The 20,006-nt window shown below is 38.6% G+C and overlaps 1 protein-coding gene across 2 annotated transcripts in view; it reads left to right on the top strand.

Moving 5' to 3' along the window:
• The window catches only part of clcn1a (chloride channel, voltage-sensitive 1a), a 34,073-nt gene extending 14,915 nt beyond the window's left edge, over positions 1 to 19,158 (top strand). The window contains exons 10-23 of one of the 2 annotated variants that reach the window (XM_065287904.1): positions 599 to 700; positions 2,636 to 2,720; positions 2,988 to 3,143; positions 3,824 to 3,893; positions 4,692 to 4,802; positions 7,828 to 8,041; positions 8,495 to 8,628; positions 9,752 to 9,966; positions 11,338 to 11,419; positions 11,570 to 11,655; positions 12,242 to 12,286; positions 12,424 to 12,528; positions 12,633 to 12,719; positions 17,362 to 19,158. In XM_065287904.1, the coding sequence (XP_065143976.1) occupies positions 599 to 700; positions 2,636 to 2,720; positions 2,988 to 3,143; positions 3,824 to 3,893; positions 4,692 to 4,802; positions 7,828 to 8,041; positions 8,495 to 8,628; positions 9,752 to 9,966; positions 11,338 to 11,419; positions 11,570 to 11,655; positions 12,242 to 12,286; positions 12,424 to 12,528; positions 12,633 to 12,719; positions 17,362 to 17,808 (1,939 nt within the window). In that variant the 3' untranslated portion in view covers positions 17,809 to 19,158. Of the gene's footprint in view, positions 1 to 598; positions 701 to 2,635; positions 2,721 to 2,987; positions 3,144 to 3,823; positions 3,894 to 4,691; positions 4,803 to 7,827; positions 8,042 to 8,494; positions 8,629 to 9,751; positions 9,967 to 11,337; positions 11,420 to 11,569; positions 11,656 to 12,241; positions 12,287 to 12,423; positions 12,529 to 12,632; positions 12,720 to 17,361 lie in introns of those variants that run through there. The other variant, XR_010544298.1, reaches the window with a different exon arrangement.
• The last annotated feature ends 848 nt before the right edge of the window (positions 19,159 to 20,006 follow it).

Raw genomic sequence — 20,006 nt, 5'->3', positions numbered from 1 at the left:
GTATGTAAGAAGTTTATATCAATTAATGATAAAATGGCCCTGATATGTCACTAGACATTAAGAAATCATTTTCATTTCAAATACTTATATCACTGACAACAGTGGTCTGGCCAGGATATTGTAATTTAAAAAGTGGAGTTGCAGCCCTCGACTGATGTTTATGTTGTCATTTTGTGTATTGGCCACAGCTGTGTGATTGCAGTACCAGTTTTAGCCACAAGTTTTGGGATTGCAATACCAGTTTTGGCCACAATCCTACATACTGTTCCTTTAACTTACAGGCTGTGAGTTTTACATTGGAGACTATAACTTGCGTCATTGTTTACTTTGGGGTTTGAACCTTTTGCATGTTGTGTACTTACATGTACTAATACACACTTTCACACCAAAGGAAATGCAAAATCGTGAATCAGACGATAGGTGCTCTTTAAATTCACATAGTTGCATTATAACTTTTGAAAATGTAACAAATGTGGGATGTATAACCGAGAATGTGTTTCTCATTACATTGGATTTCACTAACAGTTTTTGATTGGAGTGCAGTTTATTGCATAATAAATGATGTGATATGTTTTTGCTTCTTATTGTTTTTCTGCAGGATATCATGTGGCTTTCTTGGAGCTTTCTTTGTTTACCTGAACCGTCAAGTTGTCCTGTTCATGAGGAAACCGAACATTCTCACCCGCTTCCTAACAAAACAGTAAGACTTATATATTTATATATATACACACTGCTAAAAAATTGTCAAAATATCAGAGGTGGAAAGTAACGAATTACATTTACTCACGTTACTGTAATTGAGTAGTTTTTTTGTGTACTTTTACTTTTTTGAGTAGTTTTTAAAATCTGTACTTTTACTTTTACTTAAGTATGTTTTGTTTAAAGTATGGTACTTCGCTACATTTTAAATCATATGCGTTACTGAGTAAAAAAATATTTTAAAAAAGGAAAGGTGATAAAGACGCGCAAAGGATGATTGATGGGCGGGGAAAGTGCAAAATGAACCGTGGAGACGGACGAGAAAGGCGCGCTAATGCAGACCTGCCTCAGTTCAAGTCTTATGAAAGAAACCCCTGGTCATATTTAAGCGACCATTTTCCACTGACGCGAAGCGAGTGTTTCTTTCACATGAAAGGTAGGATTCATGCTCTTGAGTACGAAAAGACCGGGTTTTTACCGCTCTTTTGCACAACGCATTTTTAATACCATGCACATTACCTTCCGAGGTTTACCAGCTTTGCGTCAAGTCAAACACAACTTCAAAACGTCCTCGAGAATGCGCAGGTCATTAGACATTGCAGAGAGAGAGAGAGAGAGAGAGAGAAGAATAAAGGTCTGACATCAGGTACCCAGGTCAGGAAAGCTAGACAATAAACGTGTCAAAAGTATATAGCCATGGCACTCATCTCATGTTAAGCTCATTTAAACTATAGATTAATAAAATAATGTATGTTACCAGCAATACATCAATACAACCTTACTATAGTGATTGTATTTACTAGCTGCTGACCACCTTCAAAAGTGCATAACTCTTTTATTTAAAAAAAAAAAAATAATGTAAAAATCATTAAACAATTCCATGAATGTTTCTTAGTTTGAAAAAGCTTTTTATTTTATTAACTTTTTTTATTGCACTTTAATTGTAAAGATGTTCCTACAATTAAAAACAACTAGTTTGAGATTTATATTCCCTTGTCGTTTTTGAACTATACTAGAATCCTCCACCTCTCCCCGCTTTAAAAAAAGTAACTTTTACTCTTGAGTAAAGTTAAAATGATTTACTTTTTACTTTTACTTGAGTAGATTTTTAGACCAGTAACTTTACTTTTACTTAAGTAAAATATTATAAAAGTAACTTTACTTTTACTTGAGTACAATATTTTATTACTTTTTCCACCTCTGCAAAATATGTACACCAGCAGTTACTGTGCCAGTACCCTTTAGCGGTACATATATGTACTTTATACATTTGGTACCAATACGGTATTGACCAAATGCGCTCTTTAGAACAGTTTAAGGGCTTCTGTAGAAACATGGCGACGTAAAATGGTGACCCAAACTGTATAAACGGCTCATTTTAAAGCAACACTATGTAGTTTTTTTTACCTTTAAATAATGTCTCTAAAATAATTTCAGTGATAGAACAACTTTTAACTGGACAAATTGTACTGTTGCTGCAACCTGAGCAGCCTCCTAGCTGCTACAAGCACACTCTTAAAGTGGCGGTGGAGGGTAGAGCACACAGCCCCGCCCCTCCCCCTGCCTGCAGCTTTTCAACCACATGGGGGAGCTGTAAGTCATTTTTACATGGAAACTACATTGTGTTGCTTTAAGGTAATAAAAAAGAACCGTTCATTATGTAAAGTCTTTATACACAACTAATAATATAGTTATGTATATTATATTGCATTTCTGTAAAGAGGTGCTTCTTAAACTTACACAATGCACCTTTAAGTGCAAAGCTGTACATTTTGAAAGGTCACAGCCACTGTGAAAGCTGGGTACATATTTTTAATGCTTTGATTTAAGTAGTTAATGACAGTGTGATGTGCATTGCTGTCTGCTGAGTTCATTTGCTGTAATGATCATTTTTGGAATTAGTTCACGGACACGTGTCACTTTTTTTTCTTCCCAGTCGGCTGATTTTCCCTGCTGTTGTGACCTTAGTGATTACGACGCTGACATTCCCCCCGGGCTTTGGACAATTTATGGCTGGAGAGGTCAGAATTGGAAGCATCTGTTAACAAGTGACACCAACAATTTTGTTCATTTTGATACAAAATATTCCTGTGGCTCAACAGCGCCAATGTCATGGGTTTGAATATTAGAGACTGCTAAAAATGTAAACTTGTACCCAAAAGTCGCTTTGGATTAAAGCGCCTGTCAAAAGCATAAATGTAATGTAAATCTCTGAGGATCATCCATAATGCTTATACTGTTTTTTGAATCATTTGGGCTAAATCAACTGTGAATGGTTTATTTTCCAGCTGATGCCCAGAGAATGCATCAACTCTCTGTTTGATAACTTCACCTGGACTAAAATAGTGAGTTCATCTCTACCACCTGGTATTGGACGCTCAGCTATCTGGTTTCACCCTGACGTCAGCGTCTTTATCATTCTAATTCTCTTCTTCATCATGAAGGTTGGTCATTTTTCAAAGTCTTGTTCACATTTGTCTCTCAGACATTTGTCCTTCGATTTTTTTTCTTTCCTATTTATCTTAACCTTTCCATCTCAAGGTCCATCTGTGGTACAGTATTTAACTATTTATGTTTTTTATTTACTGTCTTAATAACATGCATTGCAACAAGTGCATTTCTTGTCCTCACAAACAGTAACTGTTGCCTTGAAGGAAGAAAATCACAAGCAATCAGAAAATATTTGTTTGTAGTGTAGCAATGTGAAATAGGATTTTGGACCAACTATATTTTTATGCGCAGGGCTTACAAGTGTGACACAACAGAAGGTGTTGGGGTTAAAAGCATAAAAAAATATTATTTTAACTTAACATTACCTATGCTTTACTCCTATAAGGAAGAAAAATAGATTTTTCAATCAGTTAAAAAAAATCGAAGAAAAAAATTATGCACATATAGCATCAACCATGCATTGTCTCATGGCTTTTCATGTCAAACTTGTCTGCTGTAGGTGTCTGAGATGAAACCTTAATTTCTGTCATTATCTGCAATTTCAGACATATTTTAAAGCTGCTGATACAATCATTTTTCTTGTGTTAGATTATTACACATTTTGCTGACAACCGTTTTATAGATTTCACAATTAGGCCAGCTATATTTAAAATCATTATTATTCACCTCACAGTTCTGGATGTCAGCAGTTTCCACCACCATGCCCATCCCATCTGGAGCCTTCATGCCTGTTTTTGTATTGGGTAGGTCTCCAAGATTATTGATCTATTACAGATTTCCATTTACTGTATAGATTCATGAATATGTCAAGAAGTAGATCTTTTGAGGGGGTCGCACACCAGACGAGAAGTGCACATTAAATAGAGCGAGCTTAGTCAGATAGCGTCTACTTCAAAATGCAAACTATACAGTAGCAGCCAATGTTAATGGTTAATGATTTGGGACAAATATGATGTAATTTAATGTTAAACTATGTGAGTGGCGCTGAGCTGCACGTTTGGTGTGCGACCCCCTTTAGACTTATTTAGAAAATCTAAACTTTAAAGGGGACATATCTTGAAAATCTGACTTTTTCCATGTTTAAGTGCTGTAATTGTAACCCCGGTGCTTCTAGCAACCTAGAAAATATAAAAAATAGAAACCCAGTAATTTAGTTTTGATAAACCAATCTCTGCAAGCGTGAAAAAATAGGTAATTGAAATTTGGCTTCCCTTGTGATGTCAGAAGGGGATAATACCGCCCCTTAATCTGCACTATTCAACCACAGCACTGCCATTTAGTACAGAGATCAGCTCATTTGCATCTTAAAGTTCACACCCAAAAACGGCACATTTTTGCTCACACCTACAAAGTGGTAATTTTAACATGCTATAATAAATTATCTATATGGTATTTTGAGCTAGAACTTCACATGTGTACTCTGGGGACACAGGTTTTAGAGATATTAAAATAAAAAAGGATCAAGGATTGATCTTCACTGACTGGACTCGTGATAGTCGATACAGACAGTTTTTCTCTCTGATCTGATCTTTCATTTACAGGTGCCGCATTTGGTCGATTAGTGGGTGAGATTATGGCCACTCTGTTTCCTAATGGGATCCTGTTTGATGGAATACTGTACCGCATCATCCCTGGAGGGTACGCTGTCATTGGTCAGTCATCCTTTCCTCTTCCTCCTCTCTTACAATCTGGCGCTCTAACGCTGTAGAATTGGCATATTCGAGCCATAGCTTCCCTTTGGGAATTTCTAATGGGTTTTCAGTCATCACACTGTACCAACACAATGTCATGGCACTTTATAACTATTTCAAGTTGCTGGGTAATTCTCTTTGGACATTTTAGTATATAACTACTTTTGCTCCAGTGATGTTTAGGGCTGGAGTTAGGGGTTTGGCTTAATTCTTTTTTTTTGCAATGCACATCTCATGAATTTGTATGAATTAACCACCATATACAATCGTTAGAAACACCCATAAGATCAAAATGGGCATAACCTAACAAAATTTGTTAAAAAACTGCTTTTACTGTACTATAGGTTTGTAAAAATGTTTTAATCGCCAAATTCTTGACTTCTACTAAAGGTGTGTTGCATTAAACTGGCCATTTAGAGTTGGTGTTATCAAACATATTAAAAAATACAGAGATATGCAGTCTTATGGGTCGGACACACCAAACGCGAACTCAAGGATTTGCGCGAGTAGATTACATACAAAGTCAATGCAAGGATCCGAATAGACACAAATTCGCACGGAGCGATGCTGATGACGTGAATGGGCAGCACAATTGCCATGAAAATGCATGCTATTCACCTCAAACGCATCTTAAGCTCGGAATACACTACACGATTTTTACCCTTAGAAACTTCCAAAAATCTCTCTCAGATAGCTTTATTAGGGTGGGGGATCTTAAACAAGTGGTTTTGCACCCATTTGGCTCCCCCTACTGGCTTAACTTGCAATCTCATTACTGATTGGCTGACTTTGCTGCCACTCAAAAAATGTAGCCAATTATTTTAAAGTGGAGGGGCAGTGAGATGCCTGTGATGTCATAAGCAACAGTTTTTCAGATTGGGCCGTTTTCTGGCTGACATTTCTAAAAGAGGAATTTCTATGAGACTGAGATGTTTAGCATGTCTAGCACTTTTTGTATGTTCGTGAATGCGGGTAGACTACAATTATTCAACAAAGACAAGGTAAAAATGGTTTTTCATTCTCTGTCCCCTTTAAACTTGGGCACAACAAGTATTTAGAATGTACAATGATGACACGGAGGCTTCAACGGCTACGTCACACATTAGCGCAACATCACCAGCATGCGCTAGTGGTAAACAAATACCAGTACGCAGGTCGTAGCAGCAAACACACTGTGCGTTGATCATGCTGAATTTAGGCTATCTTTGGACGCAAGACCGGGAAAATGGCCGTCCTTAAACTTTTTTCACTGTATGACATAGGACCACCGATAAAGAGCCACGAACATAGAAATTGCGATTGTGTCACGCTGGCAATCTTTCGTCTGGGAGAGCCAAAAATCGTGCAGTGTATCCTGGCTTTAGGGCAAGTTGAAAATATTCAACTCAAGTGAAAAATTTGCATGACATGAAGTTAAAGGAATAGTCTACTCATTTTCAATATTAAAATATGTTATTACCTTAACTAAGAACTGTTGAATCATCCCTCTATCATCTGTGTGTGTGCACGTAAGCGCTGGAGCGCGCTGCGACGCTACGATAGCATTTAGCTTAGCCCCATTCATTCAATGCTGCCATTTAGAGATAAAGTTTGAAGTGACCAAACACATCAACGTTTTTCCTATTTAAGACGAGTAGTTATACGAGCAAGTTTGGTGGTACAAAATAAAACGTAGCGCTTTTCTAAGCGGATTTAAAAGAGGAACTATATTTTATGGCGTAATAGCACTTTTGGGAGTACTTCGACTCGCCTGAAAAGTCCGCTCCCCTTCTCACTCTCATAATGGGAGAGGGAGGGTGTTACTGCGCCAAGTCGAAGTACTCCCAAAAGTGCTATTACACCATAAAATATAGTTACTCTTTTAAATCCGCTCAGAAAAGCGCTATGTTTTATTTTGTACCACCAAACTTGCTCGTATAACTACTCGTCTTAAATAGGAAAAACGTTGATGTGTTTGGTCACTTCTAACTTTATCTCTAAATGGTACCATTGAATGAATGGGGCTAAGCTAAATGCTATCGTAGCGTCGCAGCGCGCTCCAGCGCTTACGTGCACACACACAGATGATAGAGGGATGATTCAACAGTTCTTAGTTAAGGTAATAACATATTTTAATATTGAAAATGAGTAGACTATTCCTTTAAGTCCCGTGAGTAATCTAGAGCGAGGAATGCGATGCTTCGCGTTTCCTTTGCATGCCCCAAAATGCGAATTCAACAATTTGCGCGAGTAGATTACATACAAAGTCAATGCAATGATGATGCGAATCGACATATTTTCAACTTGCGCGAAGAAGCGTTTGAGGCGAATAGCGCTTGATTTCTCGATTCACGTCATTCACATTGCCTCGCGTTTATCGCGTATTTGCATTGACTTTGTATGTAATCTAATAGTTGGATTTGCATTTGGTGTGTACACCCCATTAGACTTAATGCTGTATGAGCTTAATTAAATAAAGACCATTAGTAAGTTAATTATTAGTAAAACTAATTGTAAGTCAGCTACAACTACCTCTAGTACAAAATGTGAGATCATGCTTGAAGAGTTAGACAAATATTGTAGTGCCTATGTCCCAACTTACGGTTTTAAAGCCCACCACAGTTTTGAGGTTTGATTGTATAATTTATTTATTTTAGTAAAGTTAGCAAAAGGCCTTATTTTACTCATGAATCCAATAAGAAATTGGGATTGGCTATTTTAAAAACCCATTTAAAAATTCTCATTGGAACCCATGATGAATAAGCCACCCAGCCTGCATACAAATCAATGTCACATCTCACTGGCTCCATTGCCTATTGTTTGCTTATGTCACACTGATGATGTTATTTCCTGTTCCTCTTCATTTTGTAGTTCCTTCACTGCTTGATTTCCATCCACTCGCTTTTCCTTCATGACATCACTCCTCAACCTGACCCTGATGTCACACCACTCAATCTTTCTGTTGTCTTAGATCTAGTCCATCTCTTTATCTTTGTCTCACCTCAAGGCGCCGCAGCACTGACGGGCGCGGTCACCCACACCGTTTCCACAGCTGTGATTTGTTTCGAGCTGACCGGTCAAATATCTCACATCCTCCCCATGATGGTTGCTGTCATACTAGCCAACATGGTTGCCCAGGGTCTGCAGCCCTCGCTGTACGATTCCATCATCCAGGTCAAGAAGCTGCCGTATCTCCCCGAGCTGGGCTTCGGCCACATAAGGTGTGCAGACATTAAATATACAGCGGGATCTAGACAGACAAAGCAAATCTGGTGCCGCCCCTCCTTGCATGCTGATAGCACCTCAAAGCACTTGTGATTTATTAGCAGTGGGAGCAATTAGTAGATACACTTGTCGACGAAGGGGGGCAACATTAAGCCCTGGCACGTTTCCAGCTAACATGGATCTACTCCACACATATTCAATTTGGGACATTTATTGTCTCTTTATCAAGGATGTGACCCTTTGTGGTCCAGAGCAGTGGATGCATATAAATTACTTTGATCTTTATAGGCCCATTACATGAATAGGTATGAATGTTGAATATGTCTGGAAATACATTAGCTGTTTTATTTATCAGCCTAACATGAATGACACACTAGGACCAACATTGTATAAGTCATATTATGTAGAAGCTTTATTACAAATGACTCTCACTTTCTATGTACTTGCAGCCAATATAATATCTTTGTGGAGGACATCATGGTTAGAAAAGTCAAGTTTATATGTTCCCAGTCTACATACAGGGAAGTTGTGTATTTACTGGATACAGTTTCCCTGAAAACCTTCCCGCTGGTTGACTCGAAAGGTAAGACAGACAGCTTGTACATACGTCTGGCTAATTAAACTTTATCAAAAGTGGTCACATTTGTGTGCATTATACACTCACCTAAAGGATTATTAGGAACACCATACTAATGCTATGTTTGACCCCCTTTCACCTTCAGAACGGCCTTAATTCAACGTGGCATTGATTCAACAAGGTGCTGAAAGCATTCTTTAAAAATGTTGGCCCATATTGATAGGATAGCATCTTGCAGTTGATGGAGATTTGTGGGATGCCCATCCAGGGCACGAAGCTCCCATTCCACCACATCCCAAAGATGCTCTATTGGGTTGAGATCTGGTGACTGCGGGGGCCATTTTAGTACAGTGAACTCATTGTCATGTTCAAGAAACCAATTTGAAATGAATCTAGCTTTGTGACATGGTGCATTATCCTGCTGGAAGTAGCCATCAGAGGATGGGTACATGGTGGTCATAAAGGGATGGACATGGTCAGAAACAATGCTCAGGTAGGCTGTGGCATTTAAACGATGCCCAATTGGCACTAAGGGGCCTAAAGTGTGCCAAGAAAATCATTCTCCTATGACCTCTACCATCAACAAGGCATTTTCGCCCACAGGACTGCTGCATACTGAATGTTTTTCCCTTTTCACACCATTCTTTGTAAACCCTAGAAATGGTTGTGCGTGAAAATCCCAGTAACTGAGCAGATTGTGAAATATTCAGATGGCCCGTCTGGCAGCAACAACCATGCCACGCTCAAAATTGCTTAAATCCCCTTTCTTTCCCATTCTGACATTCAGTTTGGAGTTCAGGAGATTGTCTTCACCAGGACCACACCCCTAAATGCATTGAAGCAACTGCCATGTGATTGGTTGATTAGATAATTGCATTAATGAGAAATTGAACAGGTGTTCCTAATAATCCTTTAGGTGAGTGTATATTTTTGTGCTTATTGCATTGTTACTGCTTATGTAGTGTGTTTAAAATCGATCACTTATAAGGTTCACTTTGGTTTAGTATGCAGCCTTGAGTGTCGCTGACTATGTAGTCATGATGGCAGCTCACTAGGTTAAGTAACAGGGCTGTATTGTCTTACAAGGTCCATTTTTAACTGGCTTTTAAACTCACTTCACCCTCAACAGAATCTATGATTTTATTGGGCAGCATTGACAGATCTGAGCTCCTCGCTCTCTGTGATTGGTGGCTGTCGGTTGAGAGGCGGATCTTAATGCAAAGGCAGGGCTCGCTAGGACAGGTGCCATGTGCCAGAGTCAGCTGGGAATCACTTTCCTTTGTTGATGAAGATGGAGAGGAGAACGAAGATGATAATGTATCTGTCAAAGGGATACAGAAAGAGGTTGGTTTTGTTTCGAGTCATTTAAAAGCTCATATGTGTATCTGACTGTATGAGCCAAACCACTTAAAGTCCGTTTAAAGTCATGTTCTCAGTTTGTGACACCACAGAAATTTTTTTATATTTTATTTATTTGATTGTGTGGTTAATAAGTTAACAAAATCTTGGAAAAACAGGCAGGATTCTCTGCTCTCTAACGTTGGGGCGTGTACACCGTCGGCACTAAAACAACGCCCACTTGGGTGAATTTTAAAAAGCCCTTGAAGCCATTTTTTGCACATATAAGATTAAGGTCTGAAGTTACTATAACCATTATTTTTAGAGGATTTAAAAATATTTCCTATAGAATTATTTACATTTTTTAGTTATCATTATAAAAAATTATCATTACCGCAACATGATATTACATTAAATATATGCATTTACAAACTCATGTTTCGGTAATGAGAACTAAAAAGTTGTCTAGGTACTATGACAAACAAAATTTCAACTTTTATCTGAAGAAAAATAAGAACTGCTTACCATGGTAGCCATCTTGAGTGTCACAGTCAGTTTTTTTAAATGTTAGTTCCTTGAGGGTTTGAACAAAGATTGAAAATTGTTGCGGAGGATGAGAAAATTGGTTTTGGACACATTTTTATTCCTTATTATTGTCACATTTACCAATGATCACCAAATACCACATGTCTCTTTACTGTAAATGTTTATAGTATAACATGCACTGAAGCTTTTTATTGTTTAGATTTTTTCATTATAAATATTTCCATGTCAAAGAACCCATACCCGGTCATGAACACGTTGTGGTAATGAAAATTTTCCCCTTAAATGTAGAAAAACAACAAACTTGGTTTGTATGATGTCATTTGTAATCATGTGCAAAATAGTACATGAAGAGATGTTTGTAACTGTATGCTTATTATTTTGATAGCATTTACTTTTTTTATCAAAATGTTTAGTGACACTTCATAAGTCTAATTTTGCGAGAATCACCCACTTGCGTAAAAGCTGCTCTCTCTCTTTACTTTCAAACGCTGCTACACGATGCTCGTAATTGTGTTAAGGGTGGGGTCATATTTTTATATTTTTAGGGGGGGGTATCATAACATTGATTGGGTTCGGTCTATTGAAAAATCAAGAATGAGTTTACAAATCATTTTGAAAAAACTATTTTACAATTTTAATGACCTGTTTTGCTATAATAGATCTATTTAAAATTGGTTCTGAGGTTTGAGATATGATAAAAGTATTTTATAAGATTGTATATAACTATAATACTATTTTATAAAGTAAAGCAAGCAACCCATTATCTATTTTATACACAAAATACTATTTTATAAAATATAGCTTATTACATTTTACTCTGCAAATCTTTAGACGATTCCAGTTCAAGAGGAAAGAAACGGTCCTTTGCCACCTGCTAAACCCTCTGAACCATCAACCAACCATACATCTCCTGGTAAGGGAATTTTACAGTGAAAATAACACTTCCAGTTTCTTCAGAAATCTTATTAAACCACAAACACAACTATTGAACAAGCCAGTGTAAATAATACATATCCTTCAATCCACTTTCCCTTTTTTGGTCTCTCTCTTTTCTCTTGCTTAGATAAGGCTCCTTCCCCGTCTTTCGGGAGAATATTAAGAAACTTCTTTTCCTCCTCTCCAGAAAAACACACAGAAGGTCAGCCACAGGTACATTGTTTGTGTTTATGGGTCTCTTGTGAATAGCTGTTTGTGTGTGTGTTTCTGGTTCAGCTAGATAATGAAGATGAAATTGTCCTCGCAATGTAGAGAAAAGCAGACATTTGCTACTTTGTGAGGACTTAACTATCTTAACTCTCTACAATACAAGTGCCTTAATAAACATGTCTAATTGGCAAAATGTTTTCTGTAAGGGTTAGGTTTAACGGTCAGGGTAGGATAACAGGATAGAAAATGTCATTAGCTCACTATAAAAGCAACAATAAAAGTAAATGGAAAGTCATTGTAATGATACGACTCTCTGTGGGTGTTTTCAATCAAGTGAATTTGGGCGCAACAAATGAATTAATGTCAGCATTTATAAAATATTTATGAAAGGATGATAAAATGAGAAAAGGAAATAAATGCCTGCATTAATATTCATCAATGTTTTTCAAGGACATGAATGATAAAGGAAAATGAATGGCCTTACATGCAAAATTGTAAACCTTTCTCATTTTAAAATGTTAATAAGTTTGAACTTATGCCTCAAACACAGCTTTTTGTCTATTTATGAATTGTCTTTTCTTTTTTTTAGGAGTCCAATGTTCCACCTCTAACAGACACAATGACACCAGAGGAGGTACAACAACAGTGCAACACATTGACTTTAAATTAGACTTGACCGTAGCATAACATTTAAATAATTCGGATCTGAATATTGTTGGACATTTTAATTCTGTGACATGGCTCAAAAACGTTGTGATTGTGGTTGTGTAGATTAAAGCCTGGGAAGAGGCAGAAATGGACAAACCTTTAGAAATCGATCAGATCAGAATCGACCCCTCACCTTTCCAGCTGGTAGAGAGAACATCACTGCATAAGGTGAGATGATAGGAAGTAATAAAGTTCACAAAATGATTCAGATTCACAGGTGATTCGCGATTTGAAAAGCAAAGAAACTGAAAATGAATCTTCTTTATTTCCAGACTCATACTCTGTTCTCTTTACTGGGATTGAGTCATGCCTATGTAACCAATACTGGTAAACTGGTGGGAGTTGTAGCACTGAAAGAGGTAATTCATCTATCTGTGTATCCATCCAGTCATTCATCAAATGTTTCTCATTCATTCATTCATTCATTATTTTATTTATTCATCCATCTTTCCATCCATTTATTGACCTGTTTTTTCTCATTATCCGTCCATTCATTCATTTATTCTTCATCCATCCTTCAAATTTTTCCCATCCATCCAAGTATCACCCATGCAACCCATTATCACTCATATCCAACCATCCAACCCATCATCACTCTCATCTGTCCATCCATCCTACCAATCAACCCATTATCACTCATATCCAACCATCCAACCCATTATCACTCATATCCATCCATCCAACCCATTATCACTCTCATCCATCCATCCAACCCATCATCACCCTCATCCATCCATCATCCAACCCATCATCACCCTCATCCATCCACCCAACCAACCAACCCATTAACACTCTAAACTATCCATCCAAGCCATCATTATCCTCATCCATCCATCCACCCAACCAACCCATCACCACTTTCTTCCATCCATCCAACCCATCATCACTCTCATCCATTAATCCAACCATCATCATTCTCATCCAACCCATCATCACCCTCATCCGTCCATCATCCAACCAATCATCACTCTCATACAACCATACAACCAACCAAACCATTATCACTCTTATCTATCCATCCAACCCATCACCACTTTCTTCCATCCATCCAAGCAACCCTTCATTACTCTCTTCCAGCCATCCGTCCATCCATCCAACCCATCATCACTCTCATCCATTCATCCAACCAACCCATCATCACTTTCATCCATCCAACCCATTATCACTCTCATCCATCCATCCAACCAACCCATCATCAATCTCTTCCATCTGTCCATTCAACCCATTATCACTCTCATACAGCCATCCATCCATCCAACCCATCATCACTCTCATCCATCTATCCATCCAACCCTTCATCACTCTCATCCATTTATCAAACCATCATCACTCTCATCCATCCATCATCCAACCAATCATCACTCTCATACAACCATACAACCAACCAAACCATTATCACTCTTATCTATCCATCCAACCCATCACCACTTTCTTCCATCCATCCAAGCAACCCTTCATTACTCTCTTCCAGCCATCCGTCCATCCATCCAACCCATCATCACTCTCATCCATTCATCCAACCAACCCATCATCACTTTCATCCATCCAACCCATTATCACTCTCATCCATCCATCCAACCAACCCATCATCAATCTCTTCCTCCTGTCCATTCAACCCATTATCACTCTCATACAGCCATCCATCCATCCAACCCATCATCACTCTCATCCATCTATCCATCCAACCCTTCATCACTCTCATCCATTTATCAAACCATCATCACTCTCATCCATCCATCCACCCGTCCGTCCATCCATCCATCCACCCAACCAAACCATTATCACTCTTATCTATCCATCCAACCCATCACCACTTTCTTCCAACCAACCAACCCATTATCACTTTCATCCATCCATCCAACCAACCCATCATCACTCTCATCAATCCAACCCATTATCACTCTCATCCATCCATCCAACCAACCCATCATCATTCTCTTCCATCCGTCCATCCAACCCATTATCACTCTCATATAGCCATCCATCCATCCAACCCATTATCACTCTCATCCATCCATCCAACCAACCCATCATCATTCTCTTCCACCGTCCATCCAACCCATTATCACTCTCATCCATCCATCCATCCAACCCATCATCACTCTCATCCATTCATCCAACCATCATCATTCTCATCCATCCATCCATCCAACCAACCCATTATCACTTTCATGCATCCATCCAACCAACCAACCCATCATCATTCTTTTCCATCCGTCCATCCAACCCATTATCACTCTCATACAGCATCCATCCATCCATCCATCCATCCATCCATCCAACCCATCATCATTCTCATCCATCCAACCAACCCATCATCACTCTCATCCATCCATCCAACCAACCCATCATCACTTTCATTCATTCATCCATCCAACCAACCAACCCATCATCACTCTCATTCATTCATCCAACCATCATCACTCTCATCCATCCATCCACCCAACCAACCAAACCATTATCACTCTTATCTATCCATCCAACCCATCACCACTTTCTTCCATCCAACCAACCCATTATCACTTTCATCCATCCATCCAACCAACCCATCATCACTCTCATCAATCCAACCCATTATCACTTTTATCCATCCATCCATCCAACCAACCCATCATCATTCTCTTCCATCCGTCCACCCAACCCATTATCACTCTCATCCATCCATCCATCCATCCAACCCATCATCGCTCTCATCCATCCATCATCACTCTCATCCATCTTTCCAACCCATCATCCCCCATCTATCCATCCAACCCATCATCACTTCCATCCATTTATCCAACCCATCATCACTCTCATCCATCCATCTATCCATCCAACCAACCCATAATCACTCTCATCAATCCAACCCATTATCACTCTCATCCATCCATCCATCCATCCAACCAACCAACCCATCATCATTCTCTTCCATCCATCCATCCATCCATCCATCCAACCCATTATCACGCTCATCCATCCAACCCATTATCACACTCATCCATCCATCCATCCAACCCATCATCACTCTCATCCATCCATCCATCCATCCATCCAACCCATCATCATTCTCATCCATCCAACCAACCCATCATCACTCTCATCCATCCATCCAACCAACCCATCATCACTTTCATTCATTCATCCATCCAACCAACCCATCATCACTCTCATTCATTCATCCAACCATCATCACTCTCATCCATCCATCCACCCAACCAACCAAACCATTATCACTCTTATCTATCCATCCAACCCATCACCACTTTCTTCCATCCAACCAACCCATTATCACTTTCATCCATCCATCCAACCAACCCATCATCACTCTCATCAATCCAACCCATTATCACTTTTATCCATCCATCCATCCAACCAACCCATCATCATTCTCTTCCATCCGTCCACCCAACCCATTATCACTCTCATCCATCCATCCATCCATCCAACCCATCATCGCTCTCATCCATCCATCATCACTCTCATCCATCTTTCCAACCCATCATCCCCCATCTATCCATCCAACCCATCATCACTTCCATCCATTTATCCAACCCATCATCACTCTCATCCATCCATCTATCCATCCAACCAACCCATAATCACTCTCATCAATCCAACCCATTATCACTCTCATCCATCCATCCATCCATCCAACCAACCAACCCATCATCATTCTCTTCCATCCATCCATCCATCCATCCATCCAACCCATTATCACGCTCATCCATCCAACCCATTATCACACTCATCCATCCATCCATCCAACCCATCATCACTCTCATCCATCCATCCATCCATCCAACCAACCAACCCATCATCATTCTCTTCCATCCATCCATCCATCCATCCATCCATCCAACCCATTATCACGCTCATCCATCCAACCCATTATTACACTCATCCATCCATCCATCCAACCCATCATCACTCTCATCCATCCATCCAACCCATCAACACTCCCATCCATTTATCCAACCCATCATCACTCTCATCCATCCATCTATCCATCCAACCAACCCATCATCACTCTCATCAATCCAACCCATTATCACTCTCATCCATCCATCCATCCATCCATCCATCCAACCAACCCATCATCATTCTCTTCCATCCATCCATCCAACCCATTATCACGCTCATCCATCCATCCATCCATCCAACCCATTATCACTCTCATCCATCCATCCATCCAACCCATCATCACTCTCATCCATCCATCCAACCCATCATCACTCATCCATTCATCCCACCATCATCACTCTCATCCATTCATCATCCAACCCATCATCGCTCTCATGCATCCATCCATCCAACCATCATCACTCTCATCCATCCATCTGGACCAACATCACTTTTATCCATCCATCCAACCCATCATCACTCTTATCCATATATCCAACCAACCCATTATCACTCTCATACATCCAACCCAACCCATCATCACTTCATCCGTTCATCCATCCTACCAACCAACCCATTATCACTCTGATCCATCCATGCATTCATTCATCCATCCATCCAACCAACCCATTATCACTCTCATCCATCCATCCAACCAGCCCATCATCACTCTCATGCATCCATCCAACCCTTATCATTCTCATCTATCCCTCATCCAACCCATCATCAGTCTCATTCATCAATTATTCATAAAGTTTCTTATTTCCTATATTTTATTTTTATTTACGATTTACAATACAGTCCTTAAACAGTCCATTACGTGCATCCTTCTCTTTCTCTTTTAAACAGTTTCTCTCAAACTATATAAACATTGTTCTAGGATGGTTGATTCATTTATTCATAGTTTATTGTTTATACTTTTATTCATCCACTCAGCCAACCAATCTCTCTTCTTCTTCTTCTTCTTCTTCCATCATCACTCTAATACATCAATTATACACTAATGCATAAAATTTTTTGCATTTTTGCATTACGTAACAATTATCACTTAGCAGTTTTTTATTCAATGCAATTCTCTATCAAAGATTCCTTACGCCTCTCTTCATTTGTATTTGCTAGCTTCAAAAAGCCATCGAGGGCTCCACTCGCAGTGGCGTGCGCTTACGCCCCCCTCTGGCCAGTTTCCGGGACCACCTTCGTAAATGTGCGAATCCTCCTAATGCCTCCTCCCCTCCGTCATCTCCGTGCTCCACCACGGCCCCCTCCTCACCTCTGTCAGCCCCTGTGGTCCCTCAAGTCCAATCCCTGAGCCCAGCAACCCCGGTGAAAGCAAAGAAAGAAGAGGCAGAGGTGTGGATTGAGGGTGTCAAACGTGATGTGATTGTGAAGAGCACCAGCAGTTCAAGCACAGTAAGCAGCAGCAGCAGTACAGGGGCAGGAAGTAGTGACAGTGAGGCAGGAAGGCCTAATATTAGCCCGACCCCGCTACCCCCCATCCCTCTCTCCACACTGCAGCATGTCAATGAAATCAAGGAGGGTGAAGATGAGGATGAGGAGCCACTTTAGAATGTGTTTTTTCTTTGACGTGTGATCATTGTATTTTAATTCACTTTTATATTACGATTTCATGTTTTTTATTCATGCATTTGGTTCAAAAGGTTTTACAATGTCCCACATGCTTTCTCTTGCTTTTCCTTATTATTCTCTTTTAAAGAATGTCTGTTACGCTATAGTATAAACTTTGGTTGCGCAGTGTGCCCCAGAAATACTATTATATCATGACAATTGTTACTGAAGTTTTGACCGAAAAGGTGCCCCCCCCCAATATAACTTATAACAATATAAGGGGACATATCATGAAAATCTGACTTTTCCATGTTTAAGTGCTATAATTGGGTCCCCAGTGCTTCTGTCAACCTAGAAAATGTGAAAAAGATCAACCCAATAACTTAGTTTTGGTAAACCACTCTCTGCAAGTATGTGAAAAAATAGGTAATTGAAATTTGTGATGTCATAAGGGGGTAATACCGTCCCTTAATCTGCACTATCCAACCACGGCACTGCCATTAAGAGCAGAAATCAGCTAATTTGCATTTTAAAAGACACACCTAAGAACAGCTAATTTTGCTCACCCCTACAAAGTGGCAATTTTTACATGATATAAAAAATTATATGATATTTTGAGCTAAAACTTCACATATGTACTTTGGGGACACCAAAGATTTATTTGGCATCTTAAAGAAAGTCTTGTGAAATGTCCCCTTTAATGTTTTCTGTGATTATTCTGTCAACTCACCCACATATCATTTTAAAATATTTTTAAGTATTTTTCAGTTCATAAGTTTCGAACAAAGGGAATATTTTATTGAATGTGACAATTTCTGACAAACATATCTTTAAGCTAAAGTTGGCCAGCAGGTGGCACATTGTGAATTTGAAAATGACCTAAAATATATATTTTGTACTCTTTAACACAGTATTTGTCAACTATATCTCTTCTATATTTTGAAACAATTTTGATTCAGGGTGTGTGCATTGTCTTTTAATAAAATGCATCATATGATTTATGTCTTCATGTTAATTATCAAAATAACTCTCTCAGGTGTCTTTCATCATGTCTTTAAACCAACACTCTGCTTTTTATGAACTTTTTATCTGTGATCTACTTTCTCCTTTTGTCTATTTGTGATTTTGTCTATTTAATGAAGTTTGAGCAGTTACATTTATTTGCCTCAATTTGTCATGTTTATTTATTTATTCACATCTTTTCTTCTGCACTCTCAAACAAAAAGTATAAAAACTGTCACTGGGGCTGTACCCTTTCAAAACGTACAACTTTGTACCGAAAGGGTGCATATTAGTACATTATGGGGTGGTTTCCCGGACAGGGCTCATCCTAGTCTCAGACTAAAATGCACGTTTGAGCTACTTTAATTTGAAAACACCTTGTACTGACATATTTTTACATATATCAGTGCCATTGTTTTGTCTCAAGATGCACACCAGTATAGTTTTTTGTAAGGTTCGTTTGTAAAAACTTCTTAAATGTCCAAAAATAACTAAGGCCTACACTGTAAAAAAAAACTTTGCTGCCTTAAAATTTTTTGTTAAATCAACTTAGATTTACAAGTCATGTCGACAGAGATGAGTTGTCACAGCTTAAAAAATATAGTTGAGAAAGTCAACTTCATTTTATAAGTTATAACAACTTACCTGTAGTTATAACAACTCATCTCTAGTCAAGATAAATAATAGTAAGTTGAAATGACTTGTAAATCCGAGTTGATTCAACAAAAGTATTTTTTACAGTGTAGTCTTGGATTAATATAAACCCTGTCCGGTAAATCGTCCCTCAAAGTACTAATTTGTACCTAAATGTTATGATGTACCTAATGTTATGTTATATTATTATCTCTTTAAATTGGGTATCGTCCCAGTGACAGGTTTCTTTTTTTGACAGTGTGTGATGAGATATTGACGGATGGAGAAAATGCTAAAAAGTGCTTTCAGAAGGTTAAAGAATATTTTTTTCCAATTAATGTTTTGTTTTAGTCTTATTTCAAATTAATTTGTACTGTAAGTCAAAGTAAAGAAGAATACATTTAAAATGTATTACATATATAGTATATAAATATATATTCTTAAATTATGTTTTCTTATAATATAATACATTGTATTATACACCGTAAAAAGTGAACAGTTGGATCAACTTAAAAATTACTTCAATTTCTAACACCTAAAAAAAAACACCATTTTAAGTTGAA

The sequence above is a fragment of the Paramisgurnus dabryanus genome, chromosome 19 (genome assembly GCF_030506205.2).
Source record: "Paramisgurnus dabryanus chromosome 19, PD_genome_1.1, whole genome shotgun sequence".
NCBI lineage: Eukaryota > Metazoa > Chordata > Actinopteri > Cypriniformes > Cobitidae > Paramisgurnus > Paramisgurnus dabryanus.
This window is presented reverse-complemented; position numbering and strand designations above follow the sequence as displayed.